Source organism: Erigeron canadensis, chromosome 2, assembly GCF_010389155.1.
Source record: "Erigeron canadensis isolate Cc75 chromosome 2, C_canadensis_v1, whole genome shotgun sequence".
Classification (NCBI taxonomy): domain Eukaryota; kingdom Viridiplantae; phylum Streptophyta; class Magnoliopsida; order Asterales; family Asteraceae; genus Erigeron; species Erigeron canadensis.
Genome location: NC_057762.1, coordinates 31,511,441 through 31,531,506, shown reverse-complemented (window position 1 = coordinate 31,531,506; position 20,066 = coordinate 31,511,441). Strand labels below are relative to the sequence as shown.

Genomic DNA, 20,066 nt, shown 5'->3' with positions numbered 1-20,066 from the left:
ATATTATTAAACGGTGGTTCAAGCAATTAATTAAGTGTAGAATTTATGTAGGATAGATGTTACATACTACTACTGAATATGCATTTGTTTATTTTCCTTTAAGAGTGAGATTATATTTACTCGTATTAAATATCAAATCTAGCTAAATGCTAGCTAGTAAAATAAGTCTAAATCCATTTTAAGTACAAGTATCCGTCAAAAAAGTTTATAAAAGTAATCCTCTTTGACCTAAAACTAATAAATTAACTCGGTCAATCATTTTGAGTAATAAATCAATTGTTTTGATACCAAAAAATTTAGAATTGATTACTCCAATTAATTATTTTTGACGAAAATTAATGCAGATTAAGATGACCAGCCAGTACCAATGATATATCCTATAGGATATACCATGCTGAGTCATATGCATGGTTTTCTCTATATATGCTGTGTTTCTTTTGGTGGGAATTGGAAATGATTAATGGATAAGCCACTGACCCGTCATTGATCCAGATTAATCGTAGAACAAGTAAAAATGATTAATGGATTAGCCACTGACATTTGTCACAATATTAACAACTTTTAATTTTAATATATAATGATCATGCAGTGTGACGGTGTAAATTTTTTCTCCTGATGGCCAATTTTCCTCATGGTGTTCGTCGCATTTAAGTTAATGTTTGAGAGATATAAAAATAGACTTTAATGTTCAAAGTTGGAAAAGTAAGTAAATCAAGTGTAAATTTGTAGTTGTTAAATAATATATATAATGTAAAAATGAAATGAATTAATGTTGCTTTTTTATAAGAAATAAGTTTGATAATTAATATGATAGTTCGAGTAAAAAGTATAACAATATAAAGTAACAATAATAATGTTAAAGGGTTTGATCTAGTTGCTGTCACAGTTCAATTCATACTAAAACAACTTTGTATATTTGATATTTCATATATATATATATATATATATATATATATATATATATATATAATATATATATATATATTGTTTCTTTTCATTATTTGTGTCATATAACTCATAAACCAAGTGTTTTGTGACAGAATTTTAAGACACTTTTTGTGTTCTACTACAATGAATCAATGATCTTAGGCAAGTAAAGGCAGATACGAACTAAATAAAATTAAAATTAAATTTCTTTAGTTATTACTAAAGCATATATCTTCAGTAAGGCTATATATCACTATATACATTGGTGTGACCATCTGCATGATGTCAAAGTTACCGTGGTGACATTGCGGGTGTGTAATCTTATTTTTAAGTAGAGTAGCTAGCTAGCATGTACGTGGAATTTTGTAAATTGTTCAATTTTCAGTAGTGATTATTAATTATTTAGGTTAAAAAATAGCTTCAGTACTATACGTGTCATGATGAAAAAATAGCGAAGTTTTAAAAAGTTAAAAGTATCGATTTAAGCTCGAAATGAGATTTTCTGAGAAATTAAGTTGTCTATCAACAATCACTCGGGAACAATCATTGTAGTCACGTTTGTTTATAATCACTACAAACAATATTGCATTTATTCACACTTTTAGGTGAGTATGAACAAATTAAAAATTTTGTCACGCTTTTTAGTGTGTAAAAATATATTGAATTAGAAGTGTATGGAAATTTCTATACACTAAAAAGTGTTTGAAATAAAAGTTTGAACTTTTATTTGTGAACTTTTATTTCAAACACTTTTTAGCGTGGAAAAATTTCCACACACTTCTAATTCAATATATTTCTACACACTAAAAAGCGTGACAAAATTTTTAATTTGTTCATACTCACCTAAAAGTGTGAACAAATGCAATATGATTTATAGTGAATTAAGTAGTTCCAACTTTTTATTTATTGGGTTAACAATGAAGTTTATAAGTTTCAAGTATATATTCCACGCTTTTAACAACAAAAAATATTCCCATAATCCAATATGTAAGTCTGTTTTAAGTTTTATGTTTCAACCTTTAACCCCCGAATGGTTAAAATCATCAAATAAGTTTGATGGTTAAAAGAATTTGAAAGGATAATTCAAATTTGGGAAAGCTTGCATATTATTTACTGTCTTTAATTAGATACAGCAAAGGTGAAAAACAAAGGGGAGAGGGAACTGGGTATTTAATCACGTTTGAAAAATTGAAGAAGATGAATGTGAGAACAGTATATATACTACTAATAGCATTTAGTATTTTCCCATTCAAATTAGAGAGTTCTCAAAAGATGATAAGATTTGGTGGAGTTTTGTTTCTTCATAAAAGTTCACAAGTTGGTGGAGTTTTGTTTCTTGTCCTAAGTATTATTTTGGAAGTGGTAAGGCAAATGGCTTGAATCTAAAAATCTCTTTCAGGATGGACCAAACATGAAATTAACAAAGTGTTAAGTACAATCATCATTCTCTTTTCCTTGTTGCAAACTTGCAATCCACAAAATCTGAAAAAGTACCTATGGAAACCAGACAATCTCCACAATATTCATTTTCTGGCTTGCTAATTATACCTAAACGTTTTGTTCAAAAACCAAGTGTTAAGTACAACTCTGTATTTTGATCCAGTGGAGATAAACTATAAATCAGATGTAAATCTAAATCACTATCAATACTTTTAAATCACGCTGAAAATTGCACATATCTCAAAAATGCGTTAATTAATTAAACTAAAATCATCAAAACAAGTCATTTAACATCATTATAAATCCATAACATAAAATTATCAAAAATTCCATAACATAAAAACCACCACCGCCACATCATCACCAGAACTAAAACCTCAATTTGGAGAAAAACCACCTGTTTTTGCCAGTCTTAAACCGTTCCTCCAAACGCGCCTTGGTTTCCTTACACGCGCTCACCTTCTTATCACGCGACTGAAGCGCGTCGACCGTGACAATATCTTTCAGATCGACATCCAGTGTGTATCTGGTAGGCATGATATGATTGTAATTCACTAGCTTTATGAAAGCTTTCACGCGCGATTTTTTGGCCGTTTTTTTCGCTGAATCCTTTTTGATTACTTTTTTGGGATATTTTGATATTCCGGCGACTAAACAGTGGCCGTACGGACGGTCACGTGTTCCGTCGTCGAATTGTTTCACGATCACTGCTTTCCGGCCGGCGAATCGGCCGTTCAGCACCACCACCGCCTTGTTTGGCTTCAGAAACTTCACCATTTTTTCCCGCGCCGCCGCTCCTGCTTCTGCTGATGCTAGGGTTTTGTGAAATGGAAGAAGATGAGTATTTATAGAATTTTGATATTCTGAATATGATCCTTTGGCTTTTAGATTTTGTAACAATTACCCCCTAATATTTCAATTTGTTACGTTGTTAGTTGAAAGCTTGAGGTCTATAATCTTTACATTCAAGTTAGCGCTGCCATCAAGTCGAGCTTTTTTCGAGCAACCCGAGCTCGAATCGATCAAGTAGAGCTATTGTTGATCTCGAGCTCGAGCCCTAAATTCATGCTCAAAATAGTTATCGAGTCGAGCTCGAGCTTTACATAGTTGGCTCGAATACGTATTGAGTTTTCAAGCTTTCAATATATTTTCTTATATATAATTCTTAAGTAGTAAAGTTCAAATTCTATGAGTGATATTTGTATATATTTTTGAGTTTTTTTTAGTCCATGTTTATAAATACAAGCCAAGCTTGATCCTTTTTTGAGTTTTTCGAGCTAAGGTCGAGCCATATTGTTGGTATAAAGAGTCGTGCTCGAGCTTACACATTGAAAGCTCGACGAGCTATCATGGCAGCTTGAGCCTACCGAATATTTTTCAAGTCGAGCTCTAGCCATGTTGAGCTCGAGCTCAACTTGATAACACCCCTAATTCAAGTTACGTATTATGTATGTAATATTTTTCAGAATTATATAATCGTCAGGTGTCAAATACATTTAGCCATTTGTTTTTGTTCAGAAAATGTGAAGGAGATGCATATTAACTTCGTTGGATCTTGATCAAAAAAGTATCGTTAATATGAAACTTTGAGTACATGTTTTATACTTCGAGGAGTATGGCACAATGGCAACCATGTCGGCAAATTCTTCGACTGGTCCCACAGGGCGCGGATTCGATCTCCACAAGGGGGGTTAATTTGGTGGTATACCTTGACACTATGCGGATGCGTTAGGCACATGAGACTAAGGGATTCCTATCAACTTACCTTTTTTTATTTCTCCCGGGAGTAAATGTTTAACTGTAATTTTCGTTTCATATACTTCAATTTTTGTGAACCAAATAAGCAAAATTTATTATAAGAACAAAGCTGCTTTTCTCTACATCGTTTCTTTTTACAAAGATGCAAGACACATGCCTGCCTCTTGAAAATGGTCAAAAATCTCAAGAGCAATCATGCCTCATTATTAACGGTAATTTGCACGGCAGACTGGCTCGCCTCGTAAACAAATAGGCCAAAATAATTAGAAAACTCTAAAAATTGTACACATCGCAAATAAAGCTTGATTGCCAAGACAAATACTTTCTGCAGCTTGAAATTTTTAGGTGCATTTATCAAAAAAATCACATCTATGAATTTTTCTTGTAAGGCGTTTCCTGCTCCTGACTATATTAGTAGTCTCCGTATGTCACTAAAGTTTGATTTCAAGGATCCCAGGAAAGCAGCTGTCGAATAAATAATAAGCCATTAAATGTCGTTTTCTCGATTTGTCAACGACGAAATTTTCATAGATAAATATAACTAATGCACACTACATACCTGCTACTTCTCCATCAAATATACGATGATCAGCAGATAATGTTACGTTCATTTTTGTAACTACACCTGGCTTCTCAACTCCTGACATATAATGAATCACTAGATTAGGCGATTAGCATGTTTATGTTTATTGAAATTACAACAGATCTGTTGGTGAAAAAAATGACTCCCTTGTATAATAACATGCCATATAGGCCGTAGTTTTGTTTGGAAAGGCCGAATCAGTCTTGGTTAATTAAAAAGGGGTCAAATATAAAAACATATCAGCTAGAATGGAAACGAGTTAAAACTCTAAACAAGTACTTAAATATTGACAACCTCCTAATTCATTTTTTTGTTGAATGAAGTGATCTTAAAATTAACATATAATGAAATTTTTCCTAATCGTATTCATCTACCATTCAATACATATGATACATGCAAATAAGAAAGTTCAACATAAAAGATCAACAGGCATTGGTAAGTCAGCCCAACCCAACACAACCCACCCAGAACCCACTTTAACCAACCCATTACACAACCCATCTGTTTTGCCAAATCTATACAAGTTACAGATGGTTTACCATCATTGTCGAACACTGGCTCAACCACCTGGTTGCCCCTACCAACAGCAAGAATGCCAGACTGCACACATAAAGCAATTGGTCATGTTTTATGATTAGCAGGAAAACTTGAAATGTTATTTGCATTTAGAAACATACCTGCGGTGGATTTATTATTGCACAAAATTGGTCAACCGGAAACATACCCAAATTCGATATACTATAAAAGAACAGAAATGAAAAACATGAACATGAGGCCAAAATGAATATCAAAACTATGTAATGAAATAAAGAAGAAAAAGCCTCACCTGAAAGTGCCACCTTGAAATTCATTTGGTGTAAGTTTCCCTGCTCGTGCTTTCTCAGCGAGTTCCTTGATCTTGAGATGATACAAACAAATTAATGAGGCTTGGCACTAATCATACTAGAAGCAAAAATTTACCTTTTCAAATCTCCTATGAAAACTGAAACTTTTCCTTTTAGAAAATCCCCAAGTTATAATTACAATTTGCCCATATCCGATGAGGTTTACAATGTATCCATGGTTTTGTATTAATAAAGGGCATTAATATATTTGACGATGGTTAAATGACCTCCTTCAAATTTATGCCAAGTACCGAAACAATTTCACGGAGGAAACAGATACAATGAACATAATGGGATCTTAAAAATGTGTGCTGTCGATTCCTAAATGAGAGAGAAAGTAAAACATTAATGTCAAACTAAAAAAGAAAGCACGAATAATACCTCGATGGAAATAGCTGATATAGATTTATGATCAGCATTTCTCACGATTGGAGTCATCAGTCCCTATAATTGAAAGAAAACATTATAAGATAAGGAACCTTGGCAGTCACGAAGTGAATAAATAAAAAGGAAGAGATTGATACCTTCTCAGTAGCAACTGCAATTGATATATCAACAGAGTCACACAATACAATTTCTCCTTTCTTGTCATCCCAGAAAGCTGTTATGTAATTTCAGTGTCAACTATCAGCACTTAGATATGATACCGAAAGTAGGTTTATGATATAAGCTATGATCATAAGAGAAATCCCTTTCGTATGTGGTATTGCATATAGGGCTGGCAATACTTGACCCAACCGGGAACACGACCTGAAAAAACTGGGTAACGGGTGTGTATTCTCGACCCGCCAACCTGATTGTTTCCAGATCGAGTTCGGGCCGGGCTTTAAGGTCATTAGGTAGACTTGAAAATCGATTTTATATATAAGATTCACAAGCCCTCTGCAGTGTAATATCTAAACTCTAATAACTTTTTTTTAAGAACGTGTTTCGAATCACCTCCAACTCACCATACAAAGGTGAGAGCCCTAATAATAACATATTTTGGAACTATAGTCATCATATTTTGGTACAATTTGAACTTATGTTTTGTTTATCGCATATTAGTAGTTTGAATGCATTCAATAAGCAGTTTTATTGTTGGATACTTTGTTTTTAGGAGGAGCGTGGGGAGTTAATCATTAAATTGACCGGGTACTCGCCATCTATTAACCCACCAACATGTGTTGAAATTTCTGACCTGAAACCTTTTAGTGGGTCGGTTGTTAAGGTTAAGTAAATTGACCAGCCAACCCACGTACCCGACCTAATAGACAGTCCTAATGCAGAGTAGCAGACGTAACAATATGGGTATGTACTATCTCTAACGAGTCAGAACAAGGGAAAATAATTAAAAGGGAAACTGGTAAATTGTGTCAAAAACTTGAAAATCCCCCTACACATTTTTGACGGATACATCTTGTGTCTTTTTTATTCAAAATCACTGTTATTGTCGTAGTAACATAGTTTTTGCAATCATTAAAGGATTAACCTTTCATGAATAAAACAAAAATCTAGAATACTGTTATGATCACACATCGGCCAAGTATGGAATTGGTTGGTGGTTTATAAGTCAAGGTGTCCCCTCCTCCTTTAAGCTAGCTTTTGGGAGTGAGTTCTACACCTAGCTTATGGAATGATGCGAGCCTATTATGGGATGGGTTCGTATCACTTACATAAGAATCTTACCATTGGCTTTTGGAACATTACTCAATGCCATTGCCACAGTTTTTATTACGATGTCATTCACTGAAACTTTGACACCAAATTTATCTGCACAGAAAGAAAAATAATGTTCACAAACAGTAGGTGACTAGGTGGGAAAGTAAAAATGGTAATAAGGAAGAGATCTGAACCATACCTTTAAGCTCCTTTCTGAAAGATAGAAGAGGATCCAGGATCACATCTATCAGAAACAAGTAGATAGTTTTAATCACAGATATATTAATGTTTGCCATAAAACTCACTGTATAAACTTTTAATACCTGCGGTTAAGTATAAATGAGGCGTGTTTTGTTTTGATTCAAGCAACCTTTTTGCAATCACCTGCAAAAAAAAAGTACAAAACTTACACGGCTGAGAATCAATTTGCATAAGCAATGATTAAAAAAAATATCAATTACAGCCTTTCCTAATAACAAGATACATGCTAATCTGGCATAATATTCTAGTACAAACAATGAACTATATATATACACGGAGTTGACGAATTGTTTCTAAACAGGTAAAACTTGCTCGTAATGAAGTACTTTTAGTTAATTCAGTCTGGCTACATAGACACTCCAGATGTATAGACATTCAAAGTGGCAAACTGAGCGAGTCAGCCAGGGCGTGTAAAAAGTCAAACGGGTAACCTGTGCTTATTTTGTACCATTCGGGTTGACTAGAAACACCTTTTTACAAAACTTTTAAACTCTATATAAATAAATAGCCAGTCATATATGATTATAATAACTAAAATATCACAGCAGCAATCCAATTTTTCTAACAAAATTATTTAGAAGGTTCTATGAATTAATATACACACTTTTAGCAAATTCATGAGCTGTTTTCTTTTAAACTAACTTTGTATTTCACCAAATGGAGATGCATCCAGCCAGATTCGACCGTGCATATGCAAATGGGTCAAGATTGCTAAGGGTTGATCAAGCATCAGTAACACTAGATTGAGCCAGTATATAAAGAAAACAGCACACTGTAAGACTGAAACGAGAAAAAAAAAATATACCTTTCGGATTTGGGTATTTGGCACATCCACATAAGAATCCAGCTTCTGGATCTCTGTTGATATAGATAAAGAAGTATGTGTCTCTGGCTGACTTGATGAGGATTTTTTAAGTTCAGTTGACGAGCTTTTGGCTGCACCTGTGCCAGACTTTAATGCCGTTAAAACATCAGATTTCAAGAGAGTACCATGTGCACCAGATGCCATTATTGATGAGGCATCCAACTTATGTTGTGCAATTAGTAACTTTGCAGATGGACTTATTCTAGAAAAGCCGGACTTTTGCGCTTTCACTTCTTTATCATGGGTGGCATGCTGAGCTGGCTTTGCCTCCTTGGCTGCCAAATTACCACTAACAAATGATTTTACCAATTCAACATCAGCTGGATCCTCAACCTTGCACAACAGTAAGATCAGTTCCAATGGGGATTGTCACATTTTGGAATTTGAAAAAAAATCTAAGAAAAAGGTTTCCCATCGATAGTATAATAAGCCCAACTCTTTACCCCGAGATAAATAGAATTATTCCACTTTGAAAATAGGAAAAACTTACTGTTATTGCAATGGGTTGTCCAACTGCAATATCTTTTGAACCTTCAGGTGCCAGTATTTTTGCCAAGTATCTGCAGTCAGAATTCCGTTAAGTGTACAAGCCCTTACGTGTACCCCAGCTAAGAAAACTTAACCAGCACTGATGATGTAACATGTCACTAGCATGTGAGAATGTCTATGATACATTAACCCTAACAGGTCTAATTGCTAAGATAATAAAGTTCAACTTTATATGAAAAGGATCAAATTGGTCGAAAGTTCCCCAAAGTGTACTATTAATGCATATAAACACGAAAATGTGTCATTCAAAAGGTTGGATTAGTATTGTTATGATATAGTTTGTAATTTTAGGTAAAACAATAATAGTTAATACAACACCAGGACAGAAAGAGTTTTGGGTCAACCTAACCACTGCACACCCAGACAGAATCAACCATACAACAGTTTTGCCCATTTGGACCCATCACCAGCACCCAGCCATTTTGCTACCTCTAAAAACAAAAGATTAGATTAACAGAGCATGAAACTACAAATTCCAGTAGCAACAAGCCACACTCTGAAAAACTTGCAACTGACTGAACATATTTGAGCATTTTGGAAGGTTAACAGAAGATCAGAATTATACCCTTCTTCAAGACATTCAAATTCAAGGGTAGCTTTGTCAGTCTCTATCTCGCATATGATATCACCGACCTCAATCTATCACATAAATTATATAACAAAGAAAGACGATTCAGTTTTGTATCAAATGAGTGTGCCAATGAAAATAGATTTCATGTGCTGATTCACCTGCATTATGTTACACGAGACTAACCTTATCACCTTCCTTTTTCCTCCACCTTGCAATATTTCCTTGGTCCTGCATAAATTGAAAACATGTCTATAGTTTCAACAAGAGAAATTAGATCAAATTTGGCATCATCTGACTCTAGTTTGATTGACTTACCATAGTCGGCGATAACGCTGGCATTTCAACAAAAACATGTGGAGGAAGCTTAGATGCATCAATTTTGGTTGAACTTGACCCGTGTGCAGTGTCTTCAGTCTTCACGTCAGCTTGGGTTGACTGTGTCTCTTTAACCTCTGACCCACCAAGAACACTATCAGGGATATTTTGTATATCGTTTGAGTCCTCAACCTGAAAAATACTTGGACATCAAATACACACACATACACACACAGGTAAGGCTTATGACTCATAAAATTAAACTACGGAAGTGGTTTGCTTAGTATATAAGTCGATTTGGATTTTGAGTCATCCAATTCAATAAAGGTTATTCGCAGACCAGGGGACTCAAGGTCAAATAATACTTATGTGTTTGTGATGGATGAATATATAATTCTTTGCTGGAAACGCAAAAAATAGTCAAAATAACGATATAAAAAGTTCACCGTAATTGCAATAGGCTGTCCAACTGGTACATCCTTTGCACCGTCTGGCATCAATATCTTTGCCAAAAACCTGCATATGGTTGTCCACGCATATCATTCCAAGAAAATATGGAAAGGTACTTTAGGGTCATTGCATGAAATAAACAAAAGTCGGAGTAAGAACTACAGTGAACTTTAAAATTGTGCCAACACGGAGCTTTAATTTGTCTATAATTAGATATACAAATTACATAGGAAGTCTACAAATCTACAATCGAACTCAAAGTATAATGGCCAGGCACATTGTCAAAACATATAAATAACAGTTTTGCACACAACACTAAATGTGGATTAGATTTAATAAGGGAAGAGAGATATACCCTTCTTCAAGACTTTCAAATTCAAGAGTAGCTTTATCCGTCTCGATTTCACAGATGATATCACCTACTTCTATCTATTAGATCAAATAAACAATCAGATCAATAAAATAAATAGCTATCACCAGTAATAGACTAATAGATAATCATATTTCCATACAGCAGCTTATTATTTGTTGTGTAGAATTAATATATATACATACAGATATAATATACATACATATATATATAATATATATATATATATGAAAATACAATTCCTATGACAGTGACATCTAAAACAACTGACCTTGTCTCCTTCTTTCTTCCTCCACTTTGCAATGTTACCTTGAGTCTACATTAAAGAACAAATGTACACATCAGTTAGCAAATCAAAACTTGCTTAAAGATAGAGAAGTAGATAGAAACTGAACCAGGTCCTAGTCATATCTCACCATCGTGGGTGACAAAGCTGGCATCCCAATAACTTCATGTGCAGGAAGTTCTGCATATTGAAAAGCCAATTAAGATTAGCTACATGACTACAGCAACTATAAAAATTGTCAACTGGAAATCAGTCTACTTGAAGATAATAAAAGGAAATTGATCCCCACAATTTGCATATAGAAACATTTCAATAACAAACTTAAGATTCTTGGACTTTCACAAACTATAACAAACTTGTTATGTAAAGTCGTCTAATAACCAAGCTGGGTAAATATACCAGGAGTTCATGAATAAAAGCAAGTAAGAAATGTAAATGTCAGCTACTAAGATATACACCTGCGGATGAGTAACATCTGATACCAGTCAGCAACTGCAAGCAAACAATTAGCATCAGGGAATTGATATTTTGTCAAAGAAGATTAAATAAAAGTTATAAAAAAATTATTAACCTTTAGTTTAGATTGGTAGTGGACACCACTGAATGGAGAAAAAGGTCTGGGCCTGATAAACCTCACTGTCAGAAAATTATGAAGATAAAAAGATGACTAACCTAGTACAATGTATAAAAGAGATACTCTAAAAAATTATGGAAGTCAAGGCACGTCCCACATGGTATTTGAAGACCTTATAGCTATTTTTAAACATGGAACAGCTTAGATTTAAACAGAGTAACGTAAAGTTTTACTTTTTTCTTAAAGCACATTCATGGTTTCCTTACCTTTTTAGCCTTAAAATCCCCAGATAAAGTTTGATAGCCTATAATTATATAGTTGTACAAGTCTGGCTTGATTCAGAAATTTGATCCCCTTATAGAGTGATGCATTTAACCTCTTTATCATAAACTAATACTATATGATTTTCCGGATGTTCTTTCAAAATTATTTGTTGATATTGTTACATGCTTACAAATAGCGCCCACAAGGCTCTAATCATTTTAGAGATATAGCATGACTCAATTGTAGGAGCTCGTGTTTATCTATTTTGTGGACGTCAATCAACTCCGACGGCATTATAGTTCTGCCTAATTGGATTTTTGGGGCTTCTCACAGATGTTGTATTTAAATTTCTCTACCTATTAATCCGTTTCTATTTATCAAAAGAGTTGATATTGAAAAGCCTATTTACCACCTCTACTTATAATAGCTCATATTCTTCTATATATACAGAATACAAGAGTTCACATGATTTCACTTCTTCAACATCTGGTAAAATGAAAACTCCATCAGAAAAAAAACATGTATTTCTCTTTACAACCATGCACAACCATAGCACGTACTCATGTGTTCTTATCTAGTTATCTAAAGCATAAATCTTTATGAATTGATGAAAAATTTTAGCCAATTAATAACATGTTCTGTCCAAAACTCATTTTTCTCATTAGTTGGGGACAAAACAGGAAGTGGTACTGGATGGTGGAAATAATAGTTGATCGTTAAAACATTGTTATTGAGGTTTAATGAAATCCCATTATTCTAATATTGTGTAGGCATCCATATGCTTTGTGACGTAAATGTAGAACATTACATCTAGTTAAGAAGGTTTCTGGGATTGCTTAGTTCAAAGTGCTTACCTGCTTAACCTGCTTGATTTAAAGTGCTTATCTGCTTAAACTGTTTATTTAAAGTGCTTACTTCTTATAAAGAAAAGCTAATAGTCCTTGTTTCCATGGTGCTGTTGTTTAAATTGGATAGCCGACCCATTATCGGTTCCAACCGACCGGTGCCACAGCTGACGTGAGAGAAGGTAAATCCCATAACAGAGTGGTATTATATTATCTCCAGAAAAAATAAGCATAAGATAACCAACACCAAACACCAAATGTACTTTTCTTCCAAGATATCCATACAGGCATCAGACATGTGGCATATAACATGATGTGTCTAAATATATGAAGCAGCACGGATGGTACAAGTGTGTGTGTGTGTGTGTGTGTGTGTGAGAGAGAGAGAGAGAGGGAGTGAGTGTGTGAATCATATATATCAAAAGCTAAGTCTCGTATCTATGCATACATGAAGTGCCAGATTTAACCATGGTAAACTTCAACTAGTATCTAACTCATATGAAATTACTTTCCAAGTTTTCTAACCTAAACTCACACAGGATGCAACTACTACATATACATAAAATCAGACTCGGCCATTAAACAGAACGGTAGTATGTCAACAGAAGTAACGTGGAGCAAGCAAAGTTAAACCTTAGCGAAGTGCCACCATCGTCAACAATAAAATTCTGCAATCTTGGGTTTCTGCAAATATAATGCATAGATTAAATAACACACAAAAAGTATAAACAACATACTAATACCATAAAGAATATAGGATTAAGTGTCCTTCGATGTATTTCATTTTTGCCCAAAATCAATTATATGTATCCTACTCTAAAGAAATGCCATTGCATATATCTCATTTTCAATTATTGCTATAGTACGCATTAAGTGACTTTTTCCTCAGGTAACCAGTACTTACTATTAACACGGCAGTCATATGAGTTGCCACGCATAAAACCGGCACCACATCACCAGCTTACAATTAATATGAGGTCAAATGCACACATCAAACGGTACAATTTGAAAGTTCAATAAATAAAAAATCTAGTTTTAAAGTAGGATACATAGAAATATAGAATAGCATTTCGCGTCAAGTCAGATACATTGAAAAACACTAAACCAGCTGGAATCATATCCGCACTACAAAACTATAACGATTACAAAAAAAACTCGGTGGAGCTTCACAGAACCTAGGCCATATTTACTTATTAAATTAAACTAATTAAGGAAAAATTCAAAATTCTCTTATCATTCGGCATCGGTTTCAGATAATAAGCTGAAGAAATAATAAGTATGTTATTTAAACATTAACTGGATCTTATAACACACTTAATAACAGCATAATCACTATAATATATATATATATAACACTCAACATTTCAATAAAATATGTATAAAAATATAAAATAGATCATTCACAGCACATATGTATGTCTATAACTATATCTATATATCTATATCTGCAATCTATCTATAATAAAAACTATATGTATATATATATGTATGCATATGTATGGAATGAAAGATGAATACCGGGAAAGGGATCTGGAGGAAGAAGAAAGGAAACGAGCTCTAAGAAGAAGAAGTGAAGGTGTACGCGATATTAACGGATGATTTCTAAGTCGTGAGAGAGCCATCGATCGTCCACACACACACACACTGACTCTGAATTATGATTGTGTTTTTTTCAACTCTTGAAGGGGCAAAAAGAATTTTGATTCTTTTTCTAAAATAGTTGGTGGCTCGATCATAAAAAAATTGTGACTTGTTGCATTAAAATGTTTTAGAATTTTTTTTAATTACAATTATGTTAGATATCTTAGTGTAATTAGATTAATTTGTTAACCAATTTAATCATAATAATAATATATCTCATGTACTTTTCATTATAGCTCATTGATTAAGCATCATCTTTACATGTCTAAGATCACGAATTCGAATGATCTAAAGTGGCAACTTGAAAAACCTTTGAAAATTGTTTATAAAAGACGGTTAATGGGCCTCAGATCATTCGATGCGTTCATAATTTTCCCTCTGGTCACTCATTCTTTCTGTTCTCTCTCAAATAAAACATACAGAAATTACTTAATCACTGATTGTATTCGGTTGAATAATTTAGGATGAACCACCTAATTGATTTAATTTGAAAGCGTATCGGGCCTTCAGTGATTGTTTAATATCCTTTTTTGTTTGTTATTTACTATATATTCCCAACAAATGATTTTTTCAATTAAAGTATATAGTATCGTGCCCACATAATACGACAGTGATCCGTATGGTGACAACTGATAGTAATGTTGGCAAATGTTAGTATTGGTGGCATCATTAAATTGTGTACATAAATAATGCTAAAATAATTAATGTAGAAACGTTAATGAAAATATTTTAAGAGATGTAAGTTAATCATTGAAGACATATTGTCAAATTATTTTATCCAAAAATGTAATTTTTAAACTTTTATAAAATACTATAGATACAGTATATTATTGTTAATAATCTTTATATCTAACCTCTCATATATTATTCTTTTTTTTTTTAATTTTCTTTACCATTGAATGATATTGTTACTTGTATTCTAACTAGTTATAGTACTCGCGCGTTGCCGCGTGATACGCTTTCGATACAAAAAAAGGTAAAATCGTAATAACCATGTGATAGTTATTTAATGAAAACATGAAAACCCAAAAATTTAGTGTCAAGAAAATAAAATCAAAAACTTTAATGTGAGGCAAAAGTTAAAAGATAAAAAACTTGTACATTCCACGCATAACGTACTTGTACATTCATATAGCTTTTTAGTATATTATAAATGAGAATCCAAACATTTAGTGTCAAGAAAATAAAAATGAAACTTTATTGTGAGCAAATTTAAAAACGTTATATATAAAAAAAATGGATGAAAATAGTCAAACCAAATATTTAAAAAGTAAAATCGTAACCATGTAAAAGTTATTTGATGAAAATATGAGAACCCAAAAAATCAGTGTCAAGAAAATAAAAACGAAAACTTTGATGTGGGGCAAATTTAAAGACGTTATGTATATAAAAAGACGAATAAAAATAGTCAAAACCAAATGGTGAAAGTTAATTGATGAAAACATGAGAACCCAAAAATTTAGTGTCAAGAAAATAAAAACAAAAATCTTAATATGGGGCAAAAGTTAAAAGATAAAAAGTTTAGGAGGTTAAAATGAAAATGGTAAAAATTATTATGTGCTATAAGAACTTGTACATTCTACGCATAACGTTAAAGCCTGTACATTCCACGCATAAAATACTTAAATGAAAATAATCAAATACCAAATGTTTAATAGTAAACCCGTAACTGTGTGAAAGTTGTTTGACAAAAAACATGAGAACTTAAAAGTTTAGTGTCACGAAAATGAAAGCGAAAACTTTGATGTGCGATAAAAGTTTAAAAATAGAAATTTTAAGGGTTAAAACGAAATTTGATAAAAATTTAAGGGGTTAAAACGAAATTTGGTGAAAATTTGTATGTGCTTTAAATGCTTGTACATTTTACGCATAAAGCACTTGTACATTTGCATAAGTTTTTAGTATATAATAATTTTATAATAAGGGAAATTTAACATTTCTTTATTTATAAAATATTAAAAACAATATAAAAAGTTGAGTTTCACCGTATTGAAAACAAAAATAATTGAGTAGTGATTATTCCATCAAGTATTTGAGGACGACAATCCAAAATTTGCATGAAATAATGTTTTATAGAATGATGGTATAAGATAATTGTCAATTCGATTATCTGAATTAATATTTTTTATATCTAGTAAGACCTATCTTTTGTAACATGATTTAAAAACTCTCGTTGATCGTCAAGTATTAGGATTTTTTAGGTGGAATAGATCACGATTTGTGTAACCACGACTCTTTGTTCGATAAATATTAATAGAAACACTCATGGTTTTTTTTCAAGGCAGATATGAACTATTTGATAATCACACCAAAATTTCAACGTTAGATAACTTCACTAAAATTTTTTTTTCACGATATGATATACTTGAAAGTTCATATATAGTTTATTAGAATTCAATCTGCACAAACTTTAATTTCTAATTCCGTGACAAGCCATAATGTGAGCACCCATTTTAAGAAGTCGGATAATGCCCAACGAGTAAGAATAATTCATAATTGTCGACATGATCTACTTGGGCCTGGGACTTGTTGTAAACCCACTAAATCCTAAAATGACATGGGCCGGAGAGCCCAAGACCAAACTCAAACCCAAACGGCTTAACCGTAAAGGCCTCAGAAACTTTTAAAGCATCTTTTCTTAGACGAGTTACAACGGGTGAAGGAGCCACGAGGTGTCGAATTGGACTAAAAGGAAAACACAAATTAAAGGATGATATGAAGCAAAGTAGTGAGTAGTGACATCAATTTTGCTCTCGATTTTAGATATAATAATATAATAATAATAATTTTGTTTCTGATGTCCACCATTTGATAATAACCGAATAGCATACATATTTTGTATAGAACCTACACTATATAACCATTTTGATACACAAATATTGATTGAATGCTTCATGCTTGAGTTTTTTTTGGCATATTAATTAATTTTTGTGTTATCATTACTATCATATATCTATAATCTATAACTATATATTAAAAAATATAGCCCCTGTTGAAAGTTACAAGAGAAAAAATGTCTATTATGCCCTCTGTTATTAATAAATCACTTAAAAATCATTATCGAGCATAAAAAGGTCTCCTGCACACAATTACTTTATTCTTATCATTTATAAGTTTCCAAAATTACGCCCACAATTACTTCATTCTTATCACTTATAAGTTTTCAAAATTAAGATGATAACTGATCACTACATATTAATTGATGATTGATGATGATAATTCCAACCTTTTCAAACTTCATTCACTGCATAATAGTTTTCAACTTTTTCAAACTTTTCAAACGACCTTTTAGTTCTTCGATAATAATTTACATAATTAAAATGTCATAATTTATCTGAGTTGCATATAAATATTTTTCATTCCACACAAAACTTTTCATATAACCATATGAATACCTTTCAATCTTTATATTGTGTCCCTAAAATGGCCAAAACCGGCCCATCTACCAATGCTTCTTCATCGCGCAAAAGAAAAAATCGTCAACGCTCGCATACACAGCCCTAAATGCGTCGCGCTCCAAACTCGCCGTCTACAGCCGCTAACGCCGTTGCAACCAACAACGGCTGACCCTGGTCATATTTAATTTTACATCTAAGTTGCAGGTTCCGTATACAGAGATTTGTTGGATATTTTTTTAATTCTTACTATTTTTAGATTAACATTGGCCATTGTTACATTTACGTTATCCATCGTATGCTATTGTTTAATTGATTGTCCACGTTTATTTTTATTTGTTAATCACGGCATGAGAAGCCTTTAACGTGGTAACACTAACTCGCAGGTACCATGCTAGTTAAAGCAAAAGAATATATAAGGTACATTGCACATGGTTGGTTTGGTGTTTACCTCCCTCGAGGACATAATGAATAAATATAGATATAGACATGCGTAACATGTGTTGACCGATCAATCCTTATCGGTTAAGTATCATTTTCATTACTATTTTAGCAACTTAAGCGGAACTTAATTATTTCTTTTTATATGGTGTCACATGGTTATTTGGTTTTTAGTATATTTAAAAGAGATATGAAATGTACCAATTCACGTATATGTGTCAATTAATTTACATGAACTTTTGAGTTTTGAACTATTAATATGAATCAAAACACAATAATAGTTCTTTCACGACATAGTTGAGCCTGTACCCGTCTATTGAAATTTTAAATGGACTACTTAGTGTTATAAATTCATTGAAGATTATTTATTTAAAATAGCAGTGAACTTTAAATGAATTGCAAAATTTAAAAATATATATTATATACATCATAAAGCATTTCATAGTTTATAATTTGAATATTAGTACATAATTTTTTCGATGTTACCTTCTACTTTACCAATTATGTATTCGTTTTTAATTTAATTATTTTCATATTAAATATTTCATCAAGGATAACTAGTACAACTTTTATACACTCATGTATTCGAGAATTTCAAAATTGAAATAATGAAGGCATAACTGTTACCAACACTCGTTATGATACAAGTAACTGAAATTTACGAATTTTATATTTATGTTTGGTTAACAAAGATATTTTTTTTTTTTTTTTTTTGTCCAGTACACATTTGTGCATGTATGATTCTAACAAAACTATATATTGGTGGTGGATATACTTATAAGAAATATATTACATATTACTAGTAAAAGTTCTATAATGTTATAATTGAGGTGTTTTATTAGTTTAATGAGTTATTCATTTATCGAATGTTAATAATTTACAATATTATTTTTAAACTGAAACTTGACAGATTGTTATTTTTATTGAGATTTTAAATTTTTGAGTATTATAGAGATTGTAGTGTATATTCTTTCATTTTGAATATGAATCATTAGGGGAGGGGAGTGGTCATCGGCATGGTGGTGGCATGCTTAGCCCGCTGAACAAATACCACCGCCATCAAGACGACATCCCGGTGGCATGAAGGTTGACGGGCTTTAAGCCCTGCGAGGGTTAAGAAGAAAAGAGACGTTGAGGAGATGGGGGAGCGTGCAGGTGGTGGGGTCCAACCCACTTTTTTGACCATTTGATGCTTAATAAAAAAATAATAAGGAGATCGATATATTCAGGTTCTATGTAGCACCGGATTTCAGGCGATCTTCCATAGCCGGAGATCATGCATGAGTGGTGATTTATTGTTGGTTATCTTACCTGGCGAGTATGTGTGTTTTGAAGATGAAATAAGAACGACCTTTTTTTCCGGCGGGTACTATTGGAGGTCGAGATTTGTTGGAGAAGATGAAGTGGTTTTATATGTGAAATGTTAGTGTGGGGACAAAGCTATCTTATCTTTATTGTTGATATTTTACTAGTTTTACAAATGGCACTCTACACAAAATACAATATACTTAAGAGTTAAGATTACTAGTACTCGTAATATATTAGTTGTAACATTTTTTTTTTCGATAAATATATATTTCTTTCATAATTTAGTTAAATGATATATTTTTTATTAATTGTTTAGATTAAATTAAATGAAAAGAAAAAAAATAAAATTTGAGAGGGTTGAGAAAGCCATGAATGTCATTAAAAATGGTTGGGAGGGTTGAAAAAGAAAATTGAGTTAGAGGTATTTAATTAGTGGGATTTAAGATGCATAAAATTTTGGGAAGCATGACTCCTCTCCCCCTCATAGTTTAATATGATATAATTATGTGATAATATAACACGTGAAATAATGATTCTTGTAACTTGTGGCAATCTTGTGACTTAATAATTTATCGCTATTAAAACAATTGGTGGACCATTAAAATAAGCCAGATCTACTCCAACTTGATGGGTTCAACCGTGTCCACCATGACTTAATGAGAGTGACAATTGGTGAATGCAGTGTCATATAAGATTGC

At 32.6% G+C, this 20,066-nt stretch overlaps 2 protein-coding genes across 3 annotated transcripts; both read right to left on the bottom strand.

Moving 5' to 3' along the window:
- Window positions 1–2,603: 2,603 nt before the first annotated feature.
- Window positions 2,604–3,197, bottom strand: LOC122589295 (60S ribosomal protein L27-3). The gene has a single exon (XM_043761571.1). The coding sequence runs from the start codon at window positions 3,142–3,144 to the stop codon at window positions 2,737–2,739; it is 408 nt and encodes a 135-aa protein (XP_043617506.1). The 5' UTR covers window positions 3,145–3,197; the 3' UTR covers window positions 2,604–2,736.
- A 995-nt stretch (window positions 3,198–4,192) lies between these two features.
- Window positions 4,193–14,310, bottom strand: LOC122586980 (dihydrolipoyllysine-residue acetyltransferase component 1 of pyruvate dehydrogenase complex, mitochondrial). 2 transcript variants are annotated; one of them, XM_043759032.1, is made up of 23 exons: window positions 14,102–14,310; window positions 13,217–13,267; window positions 11,472–11,523; window positions 11,359–11,392; window positions 11,031–11,080; window positions 10,886–10,930; window positions 10,600–10,673; window positions 10,241–10,310; window positions 9,795–9,986; window positions 9,663–9,707; window positions 9,474–9,547; window positions 8,850–8,919; window positions 8,300–8,692; window positions 7,557–7,617; window positions 7,433–7,477; window positions 7,261–7,344; window positions 6,117–6,193; window positions 5,974–6,036; window positions 5,535–5,605; window positions 5,386–5,446; window positions 5,248–5,308; window positions 4,685–4,765; window positions 4,193–4,590 (listed from the first exon to the last, which is right to left on the bottom strand). In XM_043759032.1, exons 1-23 carry the CDS (start codon window positions 14,203–14,205, stop codon window positions 4,532–4,534), a joined length of 1,917 nt encoding a protein of 638 aa, XP_043614967.1. In that variant the 5' UTR covers window positions 14,206–14,310; the 3' UTR covers window positions 4,193–4,531. The 2 variants fall into 2 exon arrangements, with proteins under 2 accessions (XP_043614967.1, XP_043614968.1); XM_043759033.1 differs by lacking the exons at window positions 9,474–9,547; window positions 9,663–9,707; window positions 9,795–9,986; window positions 10,241–10,310 and having other exon boundaries at window positions 14,102–14,308.
- Between the last annotated feature and the right edge of the window lie 5,756 nt (window positions 14,311–20,066).